At 49.2% G+C, this 16258-nt stretch overlaps 7 protein-coding genes across 7 annotated transcripts; 4 read left to right on the plus strand and 3 right to left on the minus strand.

Moving 5' to 3' along the window:
- Window positions 1-537: 537 nt before the first annotated feature.
- FVEG_12986 (hypothetical protein) lies at window positions 538-2457 on the plus strand (the record flags this gene model as incomplete). The annotated part of the gene is made up of 1 exon (XM_018902370.1): window positions 538-2457. One exon carries the CDS (start codon window positions 538-540, stop codon window positions 2455-2457), a length of 1920 nt encoding a protein of 639 aa, XP_018761079.1.
- A 1123-nt stretch (window positions 2458-3580) lies between these two features.
- Window positions 3581-7537, plus strand: FVEG_12987 (hypothetical protein). Its single transcript, XM_018902371.1, has one exon. It carries the CDS (start codon window positions 3765-3767, stop codon window positions 4839-4841), a length of 1077 nt encoding a protein of 358 aa, XP_018761080.1. The 5' UTR covers window positions 3581-3764; the 3' UTR covers window positions 4842-7537.
- On the minus strand, window positions 5671-7536 carry FVEG_12988 (aromatic-L-amino-acid decarboxylase). The gene is made up of 2 exons (XM_018902372.1): window positions 7373-7536; window positions 5671-7325 (listed from the first exon to the last, which is right to left on the minus strand). Exons 1-2 carry the CDS (start codon window positions 7419-7421, stop codon window positions 5890-5892), a joined length of 1485 nt encoding a protein of 494 aa, XP_018761081.1. The 5' UTR covers window positions 7422-7536; the 3' UTR covers window positions 5671-5889.
- Window positions 7538-8007: 470 nt separating the features above from the next.
- On the minus strand, window positions 8008-9305 carry FVEG_12989 (hypothetical protein). The gene has a single exon (XM_018902373.1). The coding sequence runs from the start codon at window positions 9190-9192 to the stop codon at window positions 8290-8292; it is 903 nt and encodes a 300-aa protein (XP_018761082.1). The 5' UTR covers window positions 9193-9305; the 3' UTR covers window positions 8008-8289.
- Window positions 9306-10235: 930 nt separating this feature from the next.
- Window positions 10236-11576, minus strand: FVEG_12990 (hypothetical protein; the record flags this gene model as incomplete). Its single annotated transcript, XM_018902374.1, has 2 exons — window positions 10236-10581; window positions 10633-11576. The coding sequence occupies 2 exons, from the start codon at window positions 11574-11576 to the stop codon at window positions 10236-10238; spliced, it is 1290 nt and encodes a 429-aa protein (XP_018761083.1).
- Window positions 11577-12025: 449 nt separating this feature from the next.
- FVEG_17417 (hypothetical protein) lies at window positions 12026-13774 on the plus strand (the record flags this gene model as incomplete). Its single annotated transcript, XM_018906658.1, has 1 exon — window positions 12026-13774. One exon carries the CDS (start codon window positions 12026-12028, stop codon window positions 13754-13756), a length of 1731 nt encoding a protein of 576 aa, XP_018761084.1. The 3' UTR covers window positions 13757-13774.
- An 838-nt stretch (window positions 13775-14612) lies between these two features.
- FVEG_12991 (hypothetical protein) lies at window positions 14613-16141 on the plus strand (the record flags this gene model as incomplete). The annotated part of the gene is made up of 5 exons (XM_018902375.1): window positions 14613-14821; window positions 14872-15127; window positions 15177-15440; window positions 15490-15822; window positions 15878-16141. 5 exons carry the CDS (start codon window positions 14613-14615, stop codon window positions 16139-16141), a joined length of 1326 nt encoding a protein of 441 aa, XP_018761085.1.
- Window positions 16142-16258: the final 117 nt, after the last annotated feature.

A 16258-nucleotide genomic window follows, 5' to 3' on the forward strand; every position in this document is an offset into this window, starting at 1 on the left:
CTTTGTTCGTTTTACTCAGTGCTTGGGGTGGATCCACCAATACTCCAACGATTTCGAGGTTCACAATAATTCTCTGACCGTGACTGATTGGCTGCCACTGGCCTGAAGTTCCTGGCCTCTACTCCGTAGCCAAGAAAACATTATCTTACCTATGATAAACTATATCTAAGCGCAAATTGTATGCCGTCCACCGAGTTTGGTGCTGAGTAATAAATGGAGTCAAATCCCGCACTCTCATTCGTCAGTCCGTAAAAAAGCACCCATTGGTATAAGGTCAAGGCGAAGGCCAAGGCAAACCCCAATGCCGAACAACCGGCTTGAACAGTTATTCGCTTGCCAAGCACAATGCCTCATGAGCTTGACAGCGAATTGGTCCGCAGATATCACGGTCTTTTATCCGCTTGTATAACGGCGAGTCCGTAATGTTGAGAAATTAAGAATGAGGCCATGTCTTGGCCGCTGACATAAAGACTCAACTCCATGTATCATGTTTCTTGGGACTTAAATTTATCTTCTTTTTTCCTGTCAAGTATCAAAATGTCTGTTAAATCATCTGAAGACTTCCCGCTCGTTAGATACAGGGCTGGCGGCGGACATCCAACTGGTCAACGCAACGGCATCGAGGAGAATCTGGAAGAATCCTTCCTTAGCCATTTCACCCAATTGTTCAACAAATATGCTGGACCCAACGGCACTTGGCATAGGGATCAGATCGGTCTTTTCATGCACCACATCCAAGCCGAAAACCCAGAAGGTCTGGCTAGTTACCTCTTCGATCAAGATGAGTTAAATCTACCTGAACTCATCAAGTATCTCACCTCACCGTGCGGCAACATTCTCGAAATGGCTGCTCCTCAAGATTTGACATGGCCGTTGAATAATTACTTTATCAGCTCGAGCCATAACACTTATCTTACTGGGAACCAGCTTTCCAGCGACTCGAGCACTGAAGCGTATAAAGACGCGTTGCTACGGGGATGTCGCTGTATTGAAATTGATGTCTGGGATGGTAAAGAGCAGTGGAAGCCGGGATTCGGCTCAGATGATGAACAGAGAGAAGTGAAGGATACTACTCGGGAAGCTGCGCCTAGAAAGATGGGCTTTGCAGATCGAGCTATCATCAAGATTGGACGCTGGGCCATGAATAAGTTTGATCCTGTTGATCCTGACGGCAGAACGATCGATGACAGACTTTTGGATGTTATCGACGCGGAGCCAAGAGTTCTTCATGGCTTCACTCTCACGAAAGAGGTTCTCTTCCGAGACGTCTGCCGGACCGTCAAAGAGTATGCTTTCACCACGTCTGATCTCCCACTTATCGTCAGTCTGGAAGTCCACTGCTCCCCCCTCCAACAAGGCTCAATGGTCAACATCATGGAGGAGGTCTGGGCAGACTATCTCCTCCCTGCACCTGAATTTGACTCAGATAGCCTGCCATCTCCTCACGAGCTGAGGAACAAGATTCTCATCAAGGTGAAATATGTTCCCGAGGATGGCAAGAAGGGCAAGGACATGCCTGATAGTACGGATGATGAGAGCATGCTTGAGGTTGTTGTGGAGGGAGACGAGAAGAAGGTCAAGAAAGTCAAGCCGCCAAAGATCATCCCGCGCCTGAGCCGTCTTGGTATTCATACCCGAGGAATTAGCTTCAAGTCCCTTGACGAGCCTGAGGCTTCGATGCCAAATCATATCTTCTCGCTCTCAGAGAACGCTGCATTTGCGATTCAGAGACGCATGCCAAAGGCGCTTTTCTCACACAACAGACAGTTTCTCATGCGGACGTATCCCCATGGTATGCGGTTTGACTCGTCCAACTATGACCCTGTCGCTTTCTGGCGCGCTGGTGTTCAGGTCGTAGCGCTCAACTGGCAATCATGGGACTTAGGTATGGTTCTCAATGAAGGTATGTTTATGGGCTCAGATGGATACGTACTTAAGCCAGAGGGATATCGTCATGACCCAAGCGAGCAACAGAGCATCGAGGAGTCTCACATACCTAGCAAGACATTGGAGAGAGTGACCATCACTATCATCGCAGCACAGAACCTCCCCTTACTCAACCGCCACGATGATCCTGCAAAGTTTATTCCTTACGTCAAAATTGGTCTACACACGGAACCCGATGCCCTCTCAGCCATGGTCGATGAGAATGCTACGGCTGAGCAGGTCAAGCAAGTTAGATACAGCGGCGAAACTGGGAAAAGCAAAGGAACCAGTCCGGACTTTGGAGGTGAGACGGTTGAGTTCCTCAATGTCGAGGGAGTTGTTCCGGAATTGGCTTTCCTTTCATTCAGGGTCATGAATGACGTTCCTGGACCTGATGAAATGGCTGCTTGGGCTTGTGTTCGTTTGGACAGGCTGAGGCTTGGATATCGCTTTTTGAGGGTGCTGGATAAGGAGGGTATGCCGAGTAAGGGTATATTGTTGATGAAGAGTGAGATCAGGGAAGCCTTGTAGCTACAACGCCGACAGAAAGAGAGCTTTCGGCATACCGTAATATTAGACGAATTCTTAGTTCTTTCTAAGAATTATTCTACAGTAGATATGAAGGTGGTGGGGGTTCGAAATAAGCTCCAAGCACCCTTAGAGTAAATGCTACGATTCGTCAAAAATGCTATATACTTCCCTGCCCTCATTGCTGCCTACCATCATGCTTTATCACGGAAAGTTGGTGATCCCGGTGAAGATATAAGTTGCGAAACACCGCTTAGTCATTTTTCGTGGTGAATCAATCCCCAGCATCCTTGCTTTGGGTTATTAACCTTATCAATGTCAGGCAATCGTGTAGATTAGGAAGTCGAGCTGATCTGATAAGCTGATGGACCCTTGCTTTTTGGGCTTCGGGGAGCCGAGATGCCGCGGGTTGCCGCGGGGTCCCGTTAGCTTGTAACTGAACCATTCAACGCAACGAAAAGGTCACCATCATGTCGATCAGCGAACGAGAATGAACGAGTTCCCACGTAGCGAAAGCGAAAGTCGTTTGCTGAACGAGGCCTTAATGAGGGCTTTGTTCAGATCCATAGTACTCCGTAAATGTCGCTGAAACATGACAGCGTGGATTATCTCAGGGCTGAGGGTAGGCTTCAGCCACGAATCTTGACAAGGGTCAGCTCCAATGCTCAGGTCATTCGATTTTATGCATTGATGGACGTACGTACTCCGTATTACCTGTATGACACCAGAACCGTCCGTGTCTGCCTCGCGTATTTATAGCTGACGCAGAGTAAGACGGGCTCATCCGTACATCAGCCCCAACTGGCAAACGAGCCACCCAACGAGCATTATTCGTATCCCCTAAATTACACCTACCCCAGGAAAGGAATAGTTCCCACTCCAAACGACCAACGAATGCCGTTTCTGCCGCTGCCCTGCCCGATTCAGGGGACACGCCCGCGGGTGACGATCACAGAAGAAATGGCTCGGGTCATCACTGTCACTCTCCTTTAGCACGTGGTGGTCGTTTCACAACATCATACGGTATCCGCAGCCGCCAATCACACCCGAGTCGAGAACAAAAAAGCCTCGAGGCTGAGTTGGCGCGCACGCAGGGATGCTCGATGACGACGCGTCTTTTTTATGTACCGGCCGTTGCCCACTTCAATGAATTTAAGATTTAATTTGTTATATAAGGCGGGCGAGGGTGAAAAAGGAGTTTTTTTTAGTGTTTTTCACATGAAACTTTGCGCACACGACGTATAAATACAGCAAAAGGACCCCTGATTTTTTCATCAACGCTTGTGGAGCCGGGGAATGTTTTTTGGACAATGGCGCTGCAAAATATCATTCAACATTTGCGCGCGCGCTTTGGGAAATACGAACGACTTTACGATGAGGAGCACATTGAGTCAGAATCACCATCTTACAAACGATGCGTCCCCAAGCGATTTGGATTTCCGAGATTCAGGAAGCTCACAGTCTATCTCATCTTCATCAACCTCATCATTCTCGGCTTCTTAATTCATTCCATCCGCCCGCTCATCACCCTTCTCATACGGAATAACGAACTTTTCGCAATTAATTTCTCTATCGACCACGCAGCACCGCCAGATGCTTTTCAAAGACCAGGTGGGAAGAAGATACCGAGGATTTTACACCAGACTGCACCGAATAGCTCGATTCCGGAAATTTGGGCAGCGTCGCAGCGGAGTTGCCAAGAAGCGTATTCTGAGTATGAATATAAGCTTTGGACTGATGAAGGCGCGAGGGAGTTTCTGAAGGAGGAGTTTCCGTGGTATCTCGACACTTGGGATAACTATCCTTTTCCTATTCAGCGCGCAGATGCGATTCGGTATTTTGTGCTGTATCACTTTGGTGGGATTTACATGGATATGGACACTTATTGCAACTCGTCGTTTCCCGTGGATCAGATCGAATCACTACCTGGAAAAGAGCATGCGCTTTTCAAATCGACATTACCGACTGGTATCACGAATGATTTTCTTATCTCGACAGCAAGACACCCAGCTTTCGCATCAGCTGTATCAAGACTGGCGAGCTTTCACCAAACGACTCGACTCTGGGCCCGTCTTCAACCCTACGCAGCTATCATGCTGTCAACAGGTCCTCTCTTTTTAACACTGGCGGTGCAGCAATATCTACTTGGCCAGCCTATTCTCCCATCACCAAGCATACACATCATGGACCCCTCGATGCTAGACGCATACATGGCAGATCTCGAAACAGCAACATGGCATCAGAGCGACGCGCAGGTGCTCAAGTGGCTCGGCGACAGACCATGGACATGGTTCAGTCTAGGAGTCATTGGAGTCATCGCGGGCATATACACATTTAACTGCGTGCTCTCACGAACTTTCACGACACTTTACCGTAAATTATTATAATAACATGAGCGATTTGCTTTTTTCTCAAAGACAATAAAATCAAAAATTTCAATCGACCTGGCTAGAACGGGCACATAATTTCATCCCCACTGCTCATTTGGTCGACAAGCTCACTGGTAATTTACTTCGGATAAGCGGCACGAATTACGTGGTCACGGCTTCGCTCCTGTAATTTTCGGCTAGTTCCAGAGACAGAAATAACCGAAAACTCAAACGCGCCCGAGAGAAAATACGGGATGACCAATCAAATCGTGAGGCGCAGACGAGGAAGCTGATGAATGGATTCGGTCTAGATCACGTCGTCAGTTGACAGCCACGTACGTGGCTTAGCTGCACGACGACAGCCCCCTTTACATTGCATATGTTCTTTGTAGGAGCATGACCGTCAGATGCATGACCATGGGGCTTCTGTAGAGTTTCAATCAATGTGTTAGAATATTGCGGCTTTTCATGCGCGGGCCCCGCGGGGTTGTATTGCATAAAATTGGAAGTCTAAATTGAGTTCGGGGCCTTACCAGCGACTTGGGTCAACTAACCTTGTTGCCTGACGGTATCACGTTTGTGGCGCAAGACTTGGGTCGCGGATCTCCGCGAGTACTTCCGTAGTGTGAAAGAGATGACGGCCTGTTTACTCTAGTAATGAGGTGTAAAGTATCAGGTTTGCGGAGAAAAGGACCTTTTCGCACTCGCTATTCCCGGCTTGCTCAGCCCCATTGAGGGTTCTGGATGTTTTCTTACCAGAACACTGGTACCTGGTTCGGAAGAGTTGTCAAAGTGACATGCCAAGATATTCGACAGTTGGCTTATTCAGATGAGTAGGCATGGAAAGCGGCGAGACTGGTTTTTGAGTGTATTCATTTCTCAGCCCTGAGCTGTTTCAACAGATATTCATCAGGGGAAGTCAATCGATAACCACGGGATGTTGTGACATCGTAGGCCGCCACATAATATGCACCAACTCCTCGGTATTTTTCACTTTTTGTATTTGGCAGCAATTCTGGTCGTGATGTGCTGTATGTGTTGGTTCATCATATCGTTACATCATCCCTCACTGCTTCGTGGCTTTACCCAGGTCTGCCTCCGTCCTCTCTACCAAAACATCAAAGATCCTCTGTACATGCTCCTCTCGAACCCTCTCAACACCTGTACACACACGAATCGCAAACTTGTCATTGACAACCGTGCTAGTAAGATAGAACTCCCCAGTTCTGTTAACCCATTCATAAAGCTCTTCCGTTCGGGCGTTGATCTCCGCTTCATCAGCCCCCTTGACTCGGAAAGTGACCAGGCCAAACCGCGCAGAGGTGAAGATGGTGAATAGATCAGGTCGACTTGCCAGCTTGCTCTGAAAAGATTCGCCAAGCGTAACTCCATTTCGAATGTGCGCTTGTAAACCTCGGATGCCAAAGCTGCGAAGAACGAACCATAGCTTCAGAGAGCGGAAGCGGCGTCCAAGAGGGATTTGCCAATCGCGATAATCAGTGACCAGTTCATTATCGGAAAACTGGTTACGCAAGTACGGCGGCTTGATGCTGAGAGATTGGATAAGCCAGGCTCGGGATCGGACCCAAACAGCAGAGCAATCAAACGTAGTGAGCATCCACTTATGCGGGTTGAAGTTGAAAGAGTGAAAGTCAGCCATCGGTGTAGTCAACGGCTGATTCTCCTCGAGAAGAAGTGCAGATCCTGCATACGCAGCATCGACGTGGACCCAGATATCCCTCTCTGTTCCAGCGGTAGGAGACAGCGCCTCAACGATACCGGCAAAGTCATCCACTGCACAGACATCAGTCGTGCCCATCGTAGCAGTTAGGTAAAAAGGCTCCAGCCCACGAGCCCGCAACTCATCTACCGTCTTGGCGACAGCACGGCCAGTCATGGAGAATCCGTCCTCTTCAGTGACAGGAATAGCGATGAAGCGGACACCGAGGATCTGAGCTGCTTTCTTGGTACTCGAGTGAGATCCAGAACTTCCCAACGCGACGAGTTTGCTGCGTACGTTCCAGACGGCATCTTCATCCATGTCCTTCGTGACAGCAGCGAGATACTTATCGCGAGCAGCGCACATGACAGTGAGGATAGCCTCGCTAGCACTACCGTGAATAACACCACCGCCATGGGTACTTCCGCCGCTCAGATAGCATTCCGGGAGACCGAGAGCTTTGGCGAGCCAATCCATGACGATTGTTTCCAGCTCTGTGACCGCTGGGCTGCAGATCCAGTTGAAATGGGCGCCGTTGAAGGTATTAGAGTACATTTCAGCCAGGGCAGCAGGATAGCTGCTAGAACAAGGAAAAAAGGCCATGAATCGGGGGTTGGCCCAGTGGGTTATTCCGGGGAGGATTTTGGACTCGATGTCTGCGTGGATATCGCTCCAGGACTCGCCCTCGAGGGGTGCTGATGATGGGAGGAGAGGGCGGAGATAGCCTGGCTTGACGTCGGATACGACGCGCTGAGAGGAGACATTGTCGTAATAGTCAGTGACTGGTATTGGTTAACATCAGGTCATTGATTCAGTTTTGAAGACCTACTCTCGTCAATGGCTGTACGAGCTGCCTCACGAAACTCTGCGGAGTCCATTGTGTCTATATGAGTCTCTGACCAAATTGTTATCTTGAAATTAAATGTCAAGCAGCCGTTATGTCTGTTGGGTGTTGTGTTTATATATCATCTAACAGAGCCTTCAGAAATCGCGCTTGTTTCCGACATTGCCACGAAAGGTGGGGGAGCATGTCGTTCAGTCACCGTATGGAAATTCCGCTTCAGGCAAAGTCTATTTGATCAGTCTCCCCAGATAATGATCGCCACATTTGTGATGGACAGCCAGTCTCCGCCCTTCCTTTGACAAGACGTGACCCCACCTCGGAACCATCTTGCTGAGGCGTTCCGCGTTCCGAGTCAATATAGGGTATTTTGATGGAGTTTCAATGATAGACCAATTAAAGTCGTTTCACATAGTGCTTTGTATCCTGCACGATGAAATGTGTTATCCAGATTATATTCTCCTCGTTCCTTTTTGCCGTTTTCGGATTGTTTGCATATGAATGACTACAGCAGTTCAGATCCGAAGGTCAACCTCGGAATACTCGTGAGCTATCACAAGAAGATCGCAGCAGCTACACGCGGAACATTCCTTGTCGACCAATTCAGATACTATTGATCTTTTGCTAGTTGTCCATAACGCTCAACTCGGGGTCCGGGGCATGATAGTTAACAATGGTCGCCTAGACTTTGTTGCTCAGTGGCAAATACATGAAGTTCGTATTGTGTTAAAGGAGTAACAAAGCCAGCATTTGGAAAATTGAATTAAATTTAAAGTTCATCTAAGCTAGCATTAAAGACCTCCATCCACCTAGCAACTACTTCAGCTTGGCCATGACTTGAACAAGATAGGCTGTAATTATGCCATGGTCGTGGACAGTACGAATGAGTTCAAACAAGACAGAACTTAGAGAAGAGCAACGGCAGCGGCGCCAATGGCACCGACGAAACCAGCGACCCTGCCGGACAGGCTTGCAGCTCCGTTGACAACAACAGCAGGCTCCGAGGACTTGGCAGGCTTGGAACCCTCAGTACTAGCAGGCTTGGAGGTCTCCATGCCAGTGTGCTTGCCAGTGGCAGAAGCCATGGTAGTATGGGCAGCGCAAGCGGTGGGCTCAACGAGGGAACCACCGGGACCGTCGTAGGGGTTGTACCCAAGGCACTCAGCCCACTCCGCGGCGCAAGTGGCGTGGTTGGCATCAGGGGCGACGTTGCAGGCGTCGTGGGCCTTGTTGCACTTCTCGAGGCAATCGCCAGCATGAGCAGATGCAGTAGCAGTTGCGCTGTGGGCGCTGGTAGGCTTGCCAGAGTGAGCGCAAGCAGTAGGCTCGACAAGAGAACCGTCAGGGCCATCATAAGGGTTGTAGCCCAAGCACTCAGCCCACTCAGCAGCGCAAGTAGCATGGTTCGCATCAGGAGCTACATTGCAAGCATCATGAGCCTTGTTGCACTTCTCAAGGCAGTCACCAGCCTTAGCAGTCTCAGTAGCAGTAGGCTTGGCGGAGTGAGAGCAGGCAGTAGGCTCAACATACGTAGCACCGCCATAAGGGTTGTAGCCAATACACTCGGCATACTCAGCAGCGCAAGTGGCGTGGTTGGCGTCTGGCGCAGTGTTGCACTTGTCGTGAGCAGCGTTACATTTCGCAAGGCACGCGTCGGTAGCGGAGGGCAGAGCGGGGATGGAGTCAGTGGCGGTTGGGTAGATGGGAGATGAGAAGGCCGTGTCGGACGCAGCAGCTGGTGAAGCGCTTGACAGCTGGGCAGCGCTGAGCATGAGCCCGAAGACGAAGGAACGAGTGTTGGAAACCATTTTGATGGAGAAACGATTGTGTTTGATGCAGAAGATTGTGACGAGAGCGAAGGGAAGTAGGGTTACAAAGGTCGTTGGTATTTATAAAAGAACGCGCCGTGTCTTGTTATTAGTGTCTCTCGTGTAGCTAATTTAAAATGACTTCTGTGCCATCACAATTCCTCCCCCGCATTCTACTCAGTCACGAAGGTCCTTTTGTCGTATTAGATTCTATACGAAGTCGCTAGGCAAGACACATTCCTTTAGCTCAAGGAGACGAGAGATCTAGCCAATCGCGGGGCAAGAATAACAAAGGGAGGGCCGTAGGCTTTGTGGCGTTAGCCACTAATATGCAGTGTCTCAGGAACGCCCAGCCAAGTGCCGTGATCTCCATGGAGGACGAGGATCAATTACGCCGAGATAAATCCTGAGAATGGAGGGATGTCTTGTCTTGCACTTCCCAGTTGCACTCATAATAGTACACCGGAGAATTGTAAACCCAATTTCCAGCTTGAGAAAGATTAGTAGTGAATAAACAAAAGTTAAACTACAACAAGATATCTGACACAGTTATGAGCTTAATTCTCAAGCAGGTCATCCCTCAGGCAACCGTAACTTTCATTCCAATTATAGATCATCAAACGAGTCACGTTGATTGTCAAACGCATGCCAGTTGGTGATAGGGCGAGTAAGTGTCAGTCTGGAACATAGGGCTAGTTTAGACATGCCGACTTCCGAACCGAGGCAACCGAATCATAAACGCCCAAGCGCAATACGAACTGTTGTAACAAAGGAATGACCAGGAGATCAATACTGTTCAGGGAAATTATCCTAAGGCTATGCCGGCTATGTATCGTGAATCACGGCAATTTAGCTTTACACTTATTTGTTAGTGTAGTAGGTAAACTATTAATAGTTGGTAAACCTATTGGAAGAGATGGTGTCATTCCACGGGACCGGTTTTATGGCGGGAGGAATACAGCATAATAGTCCCGTCAGATGTAATCTTATCTCTACATGAAGTCGTATTGGCATTTTTCAAGACTTTAAACACGAGTGATTCCCTATGCAGCCCTCTCAAAGTCATCTCTAACACGCTTTGACAGTTCTTCATCTGCCAACACCCGAATCGCAGTCATCGCAAGTCCCCTTGCGCAATTCATAGCTGCTTTGTGAGCACCCTCCTCCCCAGCACATGTAGCAAAATCTGGATGGTGTATAGATACATCTGGGGTAGTAGGGATAGCAAATCCACCATGGAAGCCCGGAACATGGTAAGAAACATTGCCCATGTCCGTTGAAGCGGGGACATTTTCTTGGGGTTTTATCTTCAGCCCTAGCTTGGTCATTTCCTCGACGTATGTGTTGGAAAGGGTGTTGTTGATCAAGAGGTCATTATATAATGGTGCTCTATGTTCTATCGTCAGTAGTGCAGTGGGAGATGTAAATAGTAAAACTCACGTTTCGTATTCGACCTTGCAATTTGCTGCTGCAGCTCCTGCTTCAAAGCAGGCCTGTACTCGCTTGACGAGATTTTGACATCCTACCAGTGTGGGACTGCGAATGCACCAGTTCATTCGAGTGTACTGAGGGATAATGTTGGGAACTGTCCCGCCATCTTCGAATACACCGTGCACCCTCTCATCTGGTCTGATCTGCTGTCGTAACATGGAGACGTTAACATAGGCACCAACAGCAGCGTCCAACGCGTTGATCCCATTCCACGGTTCTGCACCCGCATGTGATGCTCGGCCCTTGAAGATGACCTTGGTCTTGTACGCCGCAATGCTTCTCGTCCCAGCTATCCCATCATACACCAGCCCATCAGAGCATGGTCCGGAGGTCATTGGGTGCGACATCAAAGCTGCCGCGATATCATGGGGAGGATCAAACGCCCCAGCCTCGATGAGCATGATCTTACCACCGCCACCTTCTTCAGCAGGCGTCCCAATGATGCGCAAGCGCCCAGGAAGCTTGGTAGTCTGCAGAGCACGAGCGGTGCTGACAAACGCCGCGAGAGAGGATGTAGCGATGAGGTTATGCCCGCAGCCATGGCCAATGCCTGGGAGTGCATCGTATTCAGCGCAGAAGACGACTTGACGACCCCCAGAGCCCAATGTCGCTTCAAAGGCTGTGTCGAGGCCCCATGCGTGGCGTTTGACTTGGAAACCCTGATGTTCAAGGAAGTCGGTCAGTTTGTCGTGGGCAAAGACTTCTTGGTATGCGAGTTCGGGATGGGAGTGGATGCTGAGGTTGACTTCTTGGAAGGCGGAATTGAGGGAGTCTAGTGTTGAAGCGATGATTGTGCTGCACTGGTCGATGATGTCTGCCTTCCCGAGAGGTACTGCATCGTGATGTGTTGGCGCCAGCCGGCCAGGGGAGGAAGTCGAATCAATCACCAGCATTTTGTCTGGGGGGATATAAGTATGGTCCAAGCTACAGGACACTGTTGGTGCCTCCCACGATCATGCATTGTTATATACTACTCTCAACTTTTGTTCCGAGGAGTCTTGATTACCGCTATGCGATCCTGGCAAATCCAGGGCCTTACCAATACGCCGATATCGCCAAACTACTAAGCCACTGAGAGCAACCCCCGCTGTTATCATGTTAGCGGAGGGGATCTCCAGACCTGGGGTAAAGAGCCAAACCCCTTCTGGACGTGTAGCCGACGAAAGATAGCGGGCTCCACTGAAATTGCCGACCAGTCTCATAAGTACTCTGTAAGAATCTCCTCACTCTGCAACTTTAATCACACATCCCCTTCCCTGTCCATTCATCATCTCTCGTTAGATATTGCTTGTTTGGCCATAACCATCGGCTGTCGGCTATCACGCCAAGAGCAGAAATGATAATGTCATCATCTCCCCCCAATGCAACGGCACTAGGTCGATCAGCTCCGAGATCGCGGAGCGGCTGCTGGACATGTCGAACCAAGAAGGTCAAATGCGACGAGATACGTCCTGTTTGCCGACGATGCGTACGCCTCAAGCTCAGCTGCGATTATGCACCCCGGCTCCGCACCTTTCCTAAAGGGTCTCCAGCTGGAACGTTTGTCCACTCAAGCCTCGACTTCTCCCGTGTTAAGCCAACACCGCGAGGAGACTTATTGAATCAGTCTTCTTATGGCAGTCCTCGGCCTCAAAGTGAGGAGATATCCCCCTCGTTGAGCACAACTTTCCAATGGGGCACATACGGGATGGATCTCGGCAGTGAAGAGATCGAAGCGATACAGTACTTTCGGGAGTCATTCTCGCCGCTGTACATCATGAAGAAGCCACAGTACTCTGCATTTGCGATCATGTTACGCCTCGCTACACATGACCCTCTCGTACTACATATGATCCTTGCGATTGGAGGTTGTGGCATTGATTACAGGCACCAATGGCATGAGAGACAGTATTGTGTATCGGAAGATAGCCCCTCGAAATACCGAACTCTTGGGCTCAAGCACTATTCCGAGGCATTGCGAGAACTACACACTATTCTAGGCGATAGCGAAACAGCCGAATCTGCCAATCTCGATTCACTGACGAGTGGGCTGGTCCTCATGATTATGTACGAACAGCTCCATGGCGATACCAGATGCGAGGGCCTGGCCAACCATCTAAACGGAGCAGCCCTTATCTTCAAGCATCACTACGCTGATATCCTACAACAAGCCAGAGATACAAGTCAGTCAGTACCTTTAATGAAGGCAACTCAATCAGGAAGTCCTCGGCTTCTATCTCAATTCTGCGCTCGGCTGATAACAAGAATCTGCGGAATGGACGCCACCGCAGCGTCTTTTGGGCTCGGCGGGCAAGTCACTAGGGTGCTCTACAGGACCTTACCAGAAAGTGACGATAAGAACAGTTTGCCGACGGGTCCAATCAAGAGATTGTCCAGTCTCCACGCTTATTCTGGACCGCTTTATCGTTTGGTCTGGGGTGACGATTACCCCGCAGTAGAGCTTGTGGACGATCTAGAGAACCAGCAGGTCTTTGAACTTCTGGAAGCTAGTGTTCAGCTAAGGTATCTTATATCCGAAATAACGAGTCTTCAGCGTGTTGGTGGTTCAGCACTAGCTGAAGCTTCCAGGAAGGTTGAGAAAGCGATTCACGAGATAAGCGAGAGCTACAAGAACATCCTTGACTTTGCGTCAAGGCTCACTTCAGCGACTGATAACTCTCACTCCATGGTCCCGACCATACGCTGGGTAGTACCTATATACTACACCGAGGTCCTGGACTTTCTCCGCATTGCCAGGACCATAAACCCTCCGCTAGAGCTAGAACTTGATAACGGCAAAACAATCCGTCACATTATGAATCTCGCTTTTCAGGCCTATCGACATGGGGGAGACGCGGCTATGGTTCGGATTGCTCGTCCGCTATTCATGGTGGCTTTAGAGACTGATGAAGAACTCCATGTTTCGTGGATTCTTGAGAGATTCAAGGGTTCGGCACAGTTTGGCGAGCATTTTGCACGTGCGGGTGATTTTCTGGAAAGGGTTTCGAAGATGAGACCGGAGTTGAGGACGAGTATCGATTTACGGACTGCGTTCTCGAATCAGGCTACTTCGATATGCTTGTGCTTGATGTAAGGGCAATTAAAAGGGGACACTTAAGCTTTCTTATTCGCAATTACCATAATTGCAGAGACGCTTGTGGTATTGATCTCCTTCAGCATGCGTCTGCACACCTGCGCTCTTATCACTGGATCAGGAATTGGGCTATCTGTGAACGCAGGATGTACTCGCTATCGTGAACCTGATTGATTTCATGCTAGTCCGCTACTCCCTCCCGTCTTATCTCCCGCTCATAGTACCCCCTCCCTGTCTATGGGGAGGATGGCCGCTATCGGAACCCACCGGCCTCGTTCCGCGGATCCTCCCCCATTTCCCTCTGAAGTCTAGTAATAGAAGTCTATCAACAAGGTAATGATACTCTAGATCTACCATCGGCTACCCCGCACTTTCTCGTCGGCTATCAGAACCAATGTGGCTAGTTCATCCCATCTTCCCAAGCCGTGGTCTAGCTCAGGTAGTATTCGCTTGGTTCTGTTGTCAATGGCTTCTCCCTGCTTTATCAACGCCAGATCAGTCCTAGATAAGCCCAGTATGGAGCACTTAAGAAGGCTCTCTTCCCCCTTTCCGTTCTACATCGTTGAACAAGCCATCGACATCAAACCAGCTCATTACTAAGTCTTGCTTCTACGCCGGGCAATCAATCTGCAACAACGGCCATCAAAGACGCCTCAGAGACTAACGACATCAAGCTCGAGGATAGGGAGCTTGACGAAACAGACCTTGCGTCAGTTGCCAATGGAGCCATTCTCGGTCGTGATCTAATACCAGAGGAGGATCGAAGGATCCTGCGGAAAGCAGATCTTCAGTATGGACTCATAGCCGATAAAAGGAACCATGAAGTTACTAACAAATGAACAGCCTGCTTCCTATCATGGCAACCGCCTACCTCTTCCAGTTCCTAGACAAGACTGCACTCAGCTATACAGCCATCCTCGGACTCCGCGAAGATCTCCACCTCAAGGGAGAAGAATACGGTTGGGCATCTGCAATCTACTACTTTGGGTACCTTGTCGCAACGTACCCCATTGCCGGTGTATTGCTCGTTAGATACCCCATTGCAAAAGTCATCGCTATTACTATGTAAGCTTGTTCGCTCCACTCAACGCTACCAACCTCTGATTATCGCCTAGGTTCATCTGGGGAGCTATCCTAATGTTTACGGCTCTTTGCCACAACGCCAAAGATTTACTTGCAACTCGTTTCTTTCTCGGCATAGCTGAGACGGCGATCGCCCCAGGCCTATCCATGATTGTGGCGATGTGGTACAAAAGATCAGAGCAGCCTTTACGGCAAGGTGCTTGGTTCCTCGGAAACACATCTGCAGGTATTCTTGGTGGCCTTGTCAGTTATGGCTTTGGTGAAATCAACACATTCCCCCCTTGGAAGGTAAGTGTTCTATATCATGGGGCTAGCTTCTTATGCTGACTTCTTCGAGGCCATCTTCATCTGCTTTGGGGCTTTGACGATAGCTGTTTCTATCATGGTACTACTCTTTCTCCCCGATACGCCCGCGAATGCCCGTTTCTTGACCAAAGATGAGAGAGCTCAAGCGGTTGCTAGAGTCGAGACGAACATGACTGGTATCAAGAATGACAAGTGGAAGAGAGAGCAAGTTATGGAGGCACTCAGCGACCCAAATGCCTGGCTTCTCACAGTCGCTTATCTCGCTACGATTATCCCTAATAATGGACTTCTTACAGTAAGTCATGCACTTACGTATTTGTATCTGGTGACTCACAGCTTTACAGTTCAACACCATTGTTATTCAGGGTCTTGGCTTTTCTGTCCTAAAGACGCTCCTTATTAATATCCTACCGTCTGTCTTTCAGTTGGTCTTTGTTCTCATATCAGTCATTGGAAGCACTTATCTTCCAAACACTCGACTGCTGTTCATGACTTTCAATGTCGTTGTTAGCATCGTTGGGGCTGTCATGGTGCGTGAGGTTGACCCAGCGCATAAGTGGACTCGCGTCATGGGCTGTGCTCTTGCAGTCGCCTTTACTGCCAATTTCCCTATGACCATGGCTATGGTATCAAGTAATTTTGCTGGCTTTACTAAGAAGACTACAGTTAGTGCTATGGTATGTTACTCCCCGTCACATTTGTCCCTCCCCTCAGTACGCTAACTTGATTCAGGTCTTTATCGCATATTGTGCTGGAAATATCATCGGCCCCCATCTGTTCTTCCCTTCCGAGGCCCCTGGCTATAAGTCGGGATTCTTAGCTGTTATGATCTGCCTGGCAGTTTCTGCTGTTCTCTGCATTGCCCTGCGGTTCTATCTCATATGGGAGAACAAGAAGCGGGACGATGCGGGAGATGCTATAGAGGTACCAGTGGAAGGGATTAATCTTAGCGACAAGACAGATAGAGAGATCCCTCAGTTACGCTATATCTATTAGTTGGACTCTAGACTATAGACATAATCATATAAATGTAATATGTCCAAGCCAGCTGAAAGGGATGCCAATCTGTTATATGTTGATGGAATTTCCGTTCCTGGATGAGCTGTTTGGTCA

This window comes from Fusarium verticillioides, chromosome 11 (genome assembly GCF_000149555.1).
Source record: "Fusarium verticillioides 7600 chromosome 11, whole genome shotgun sequence".
Lineage (NCBI taxonomy): Eukaryota > Fungi > Ascomycota > Sordariomycetes > Hypocreales > Nectriaceae > Fusarium > Fusarium verticillioides.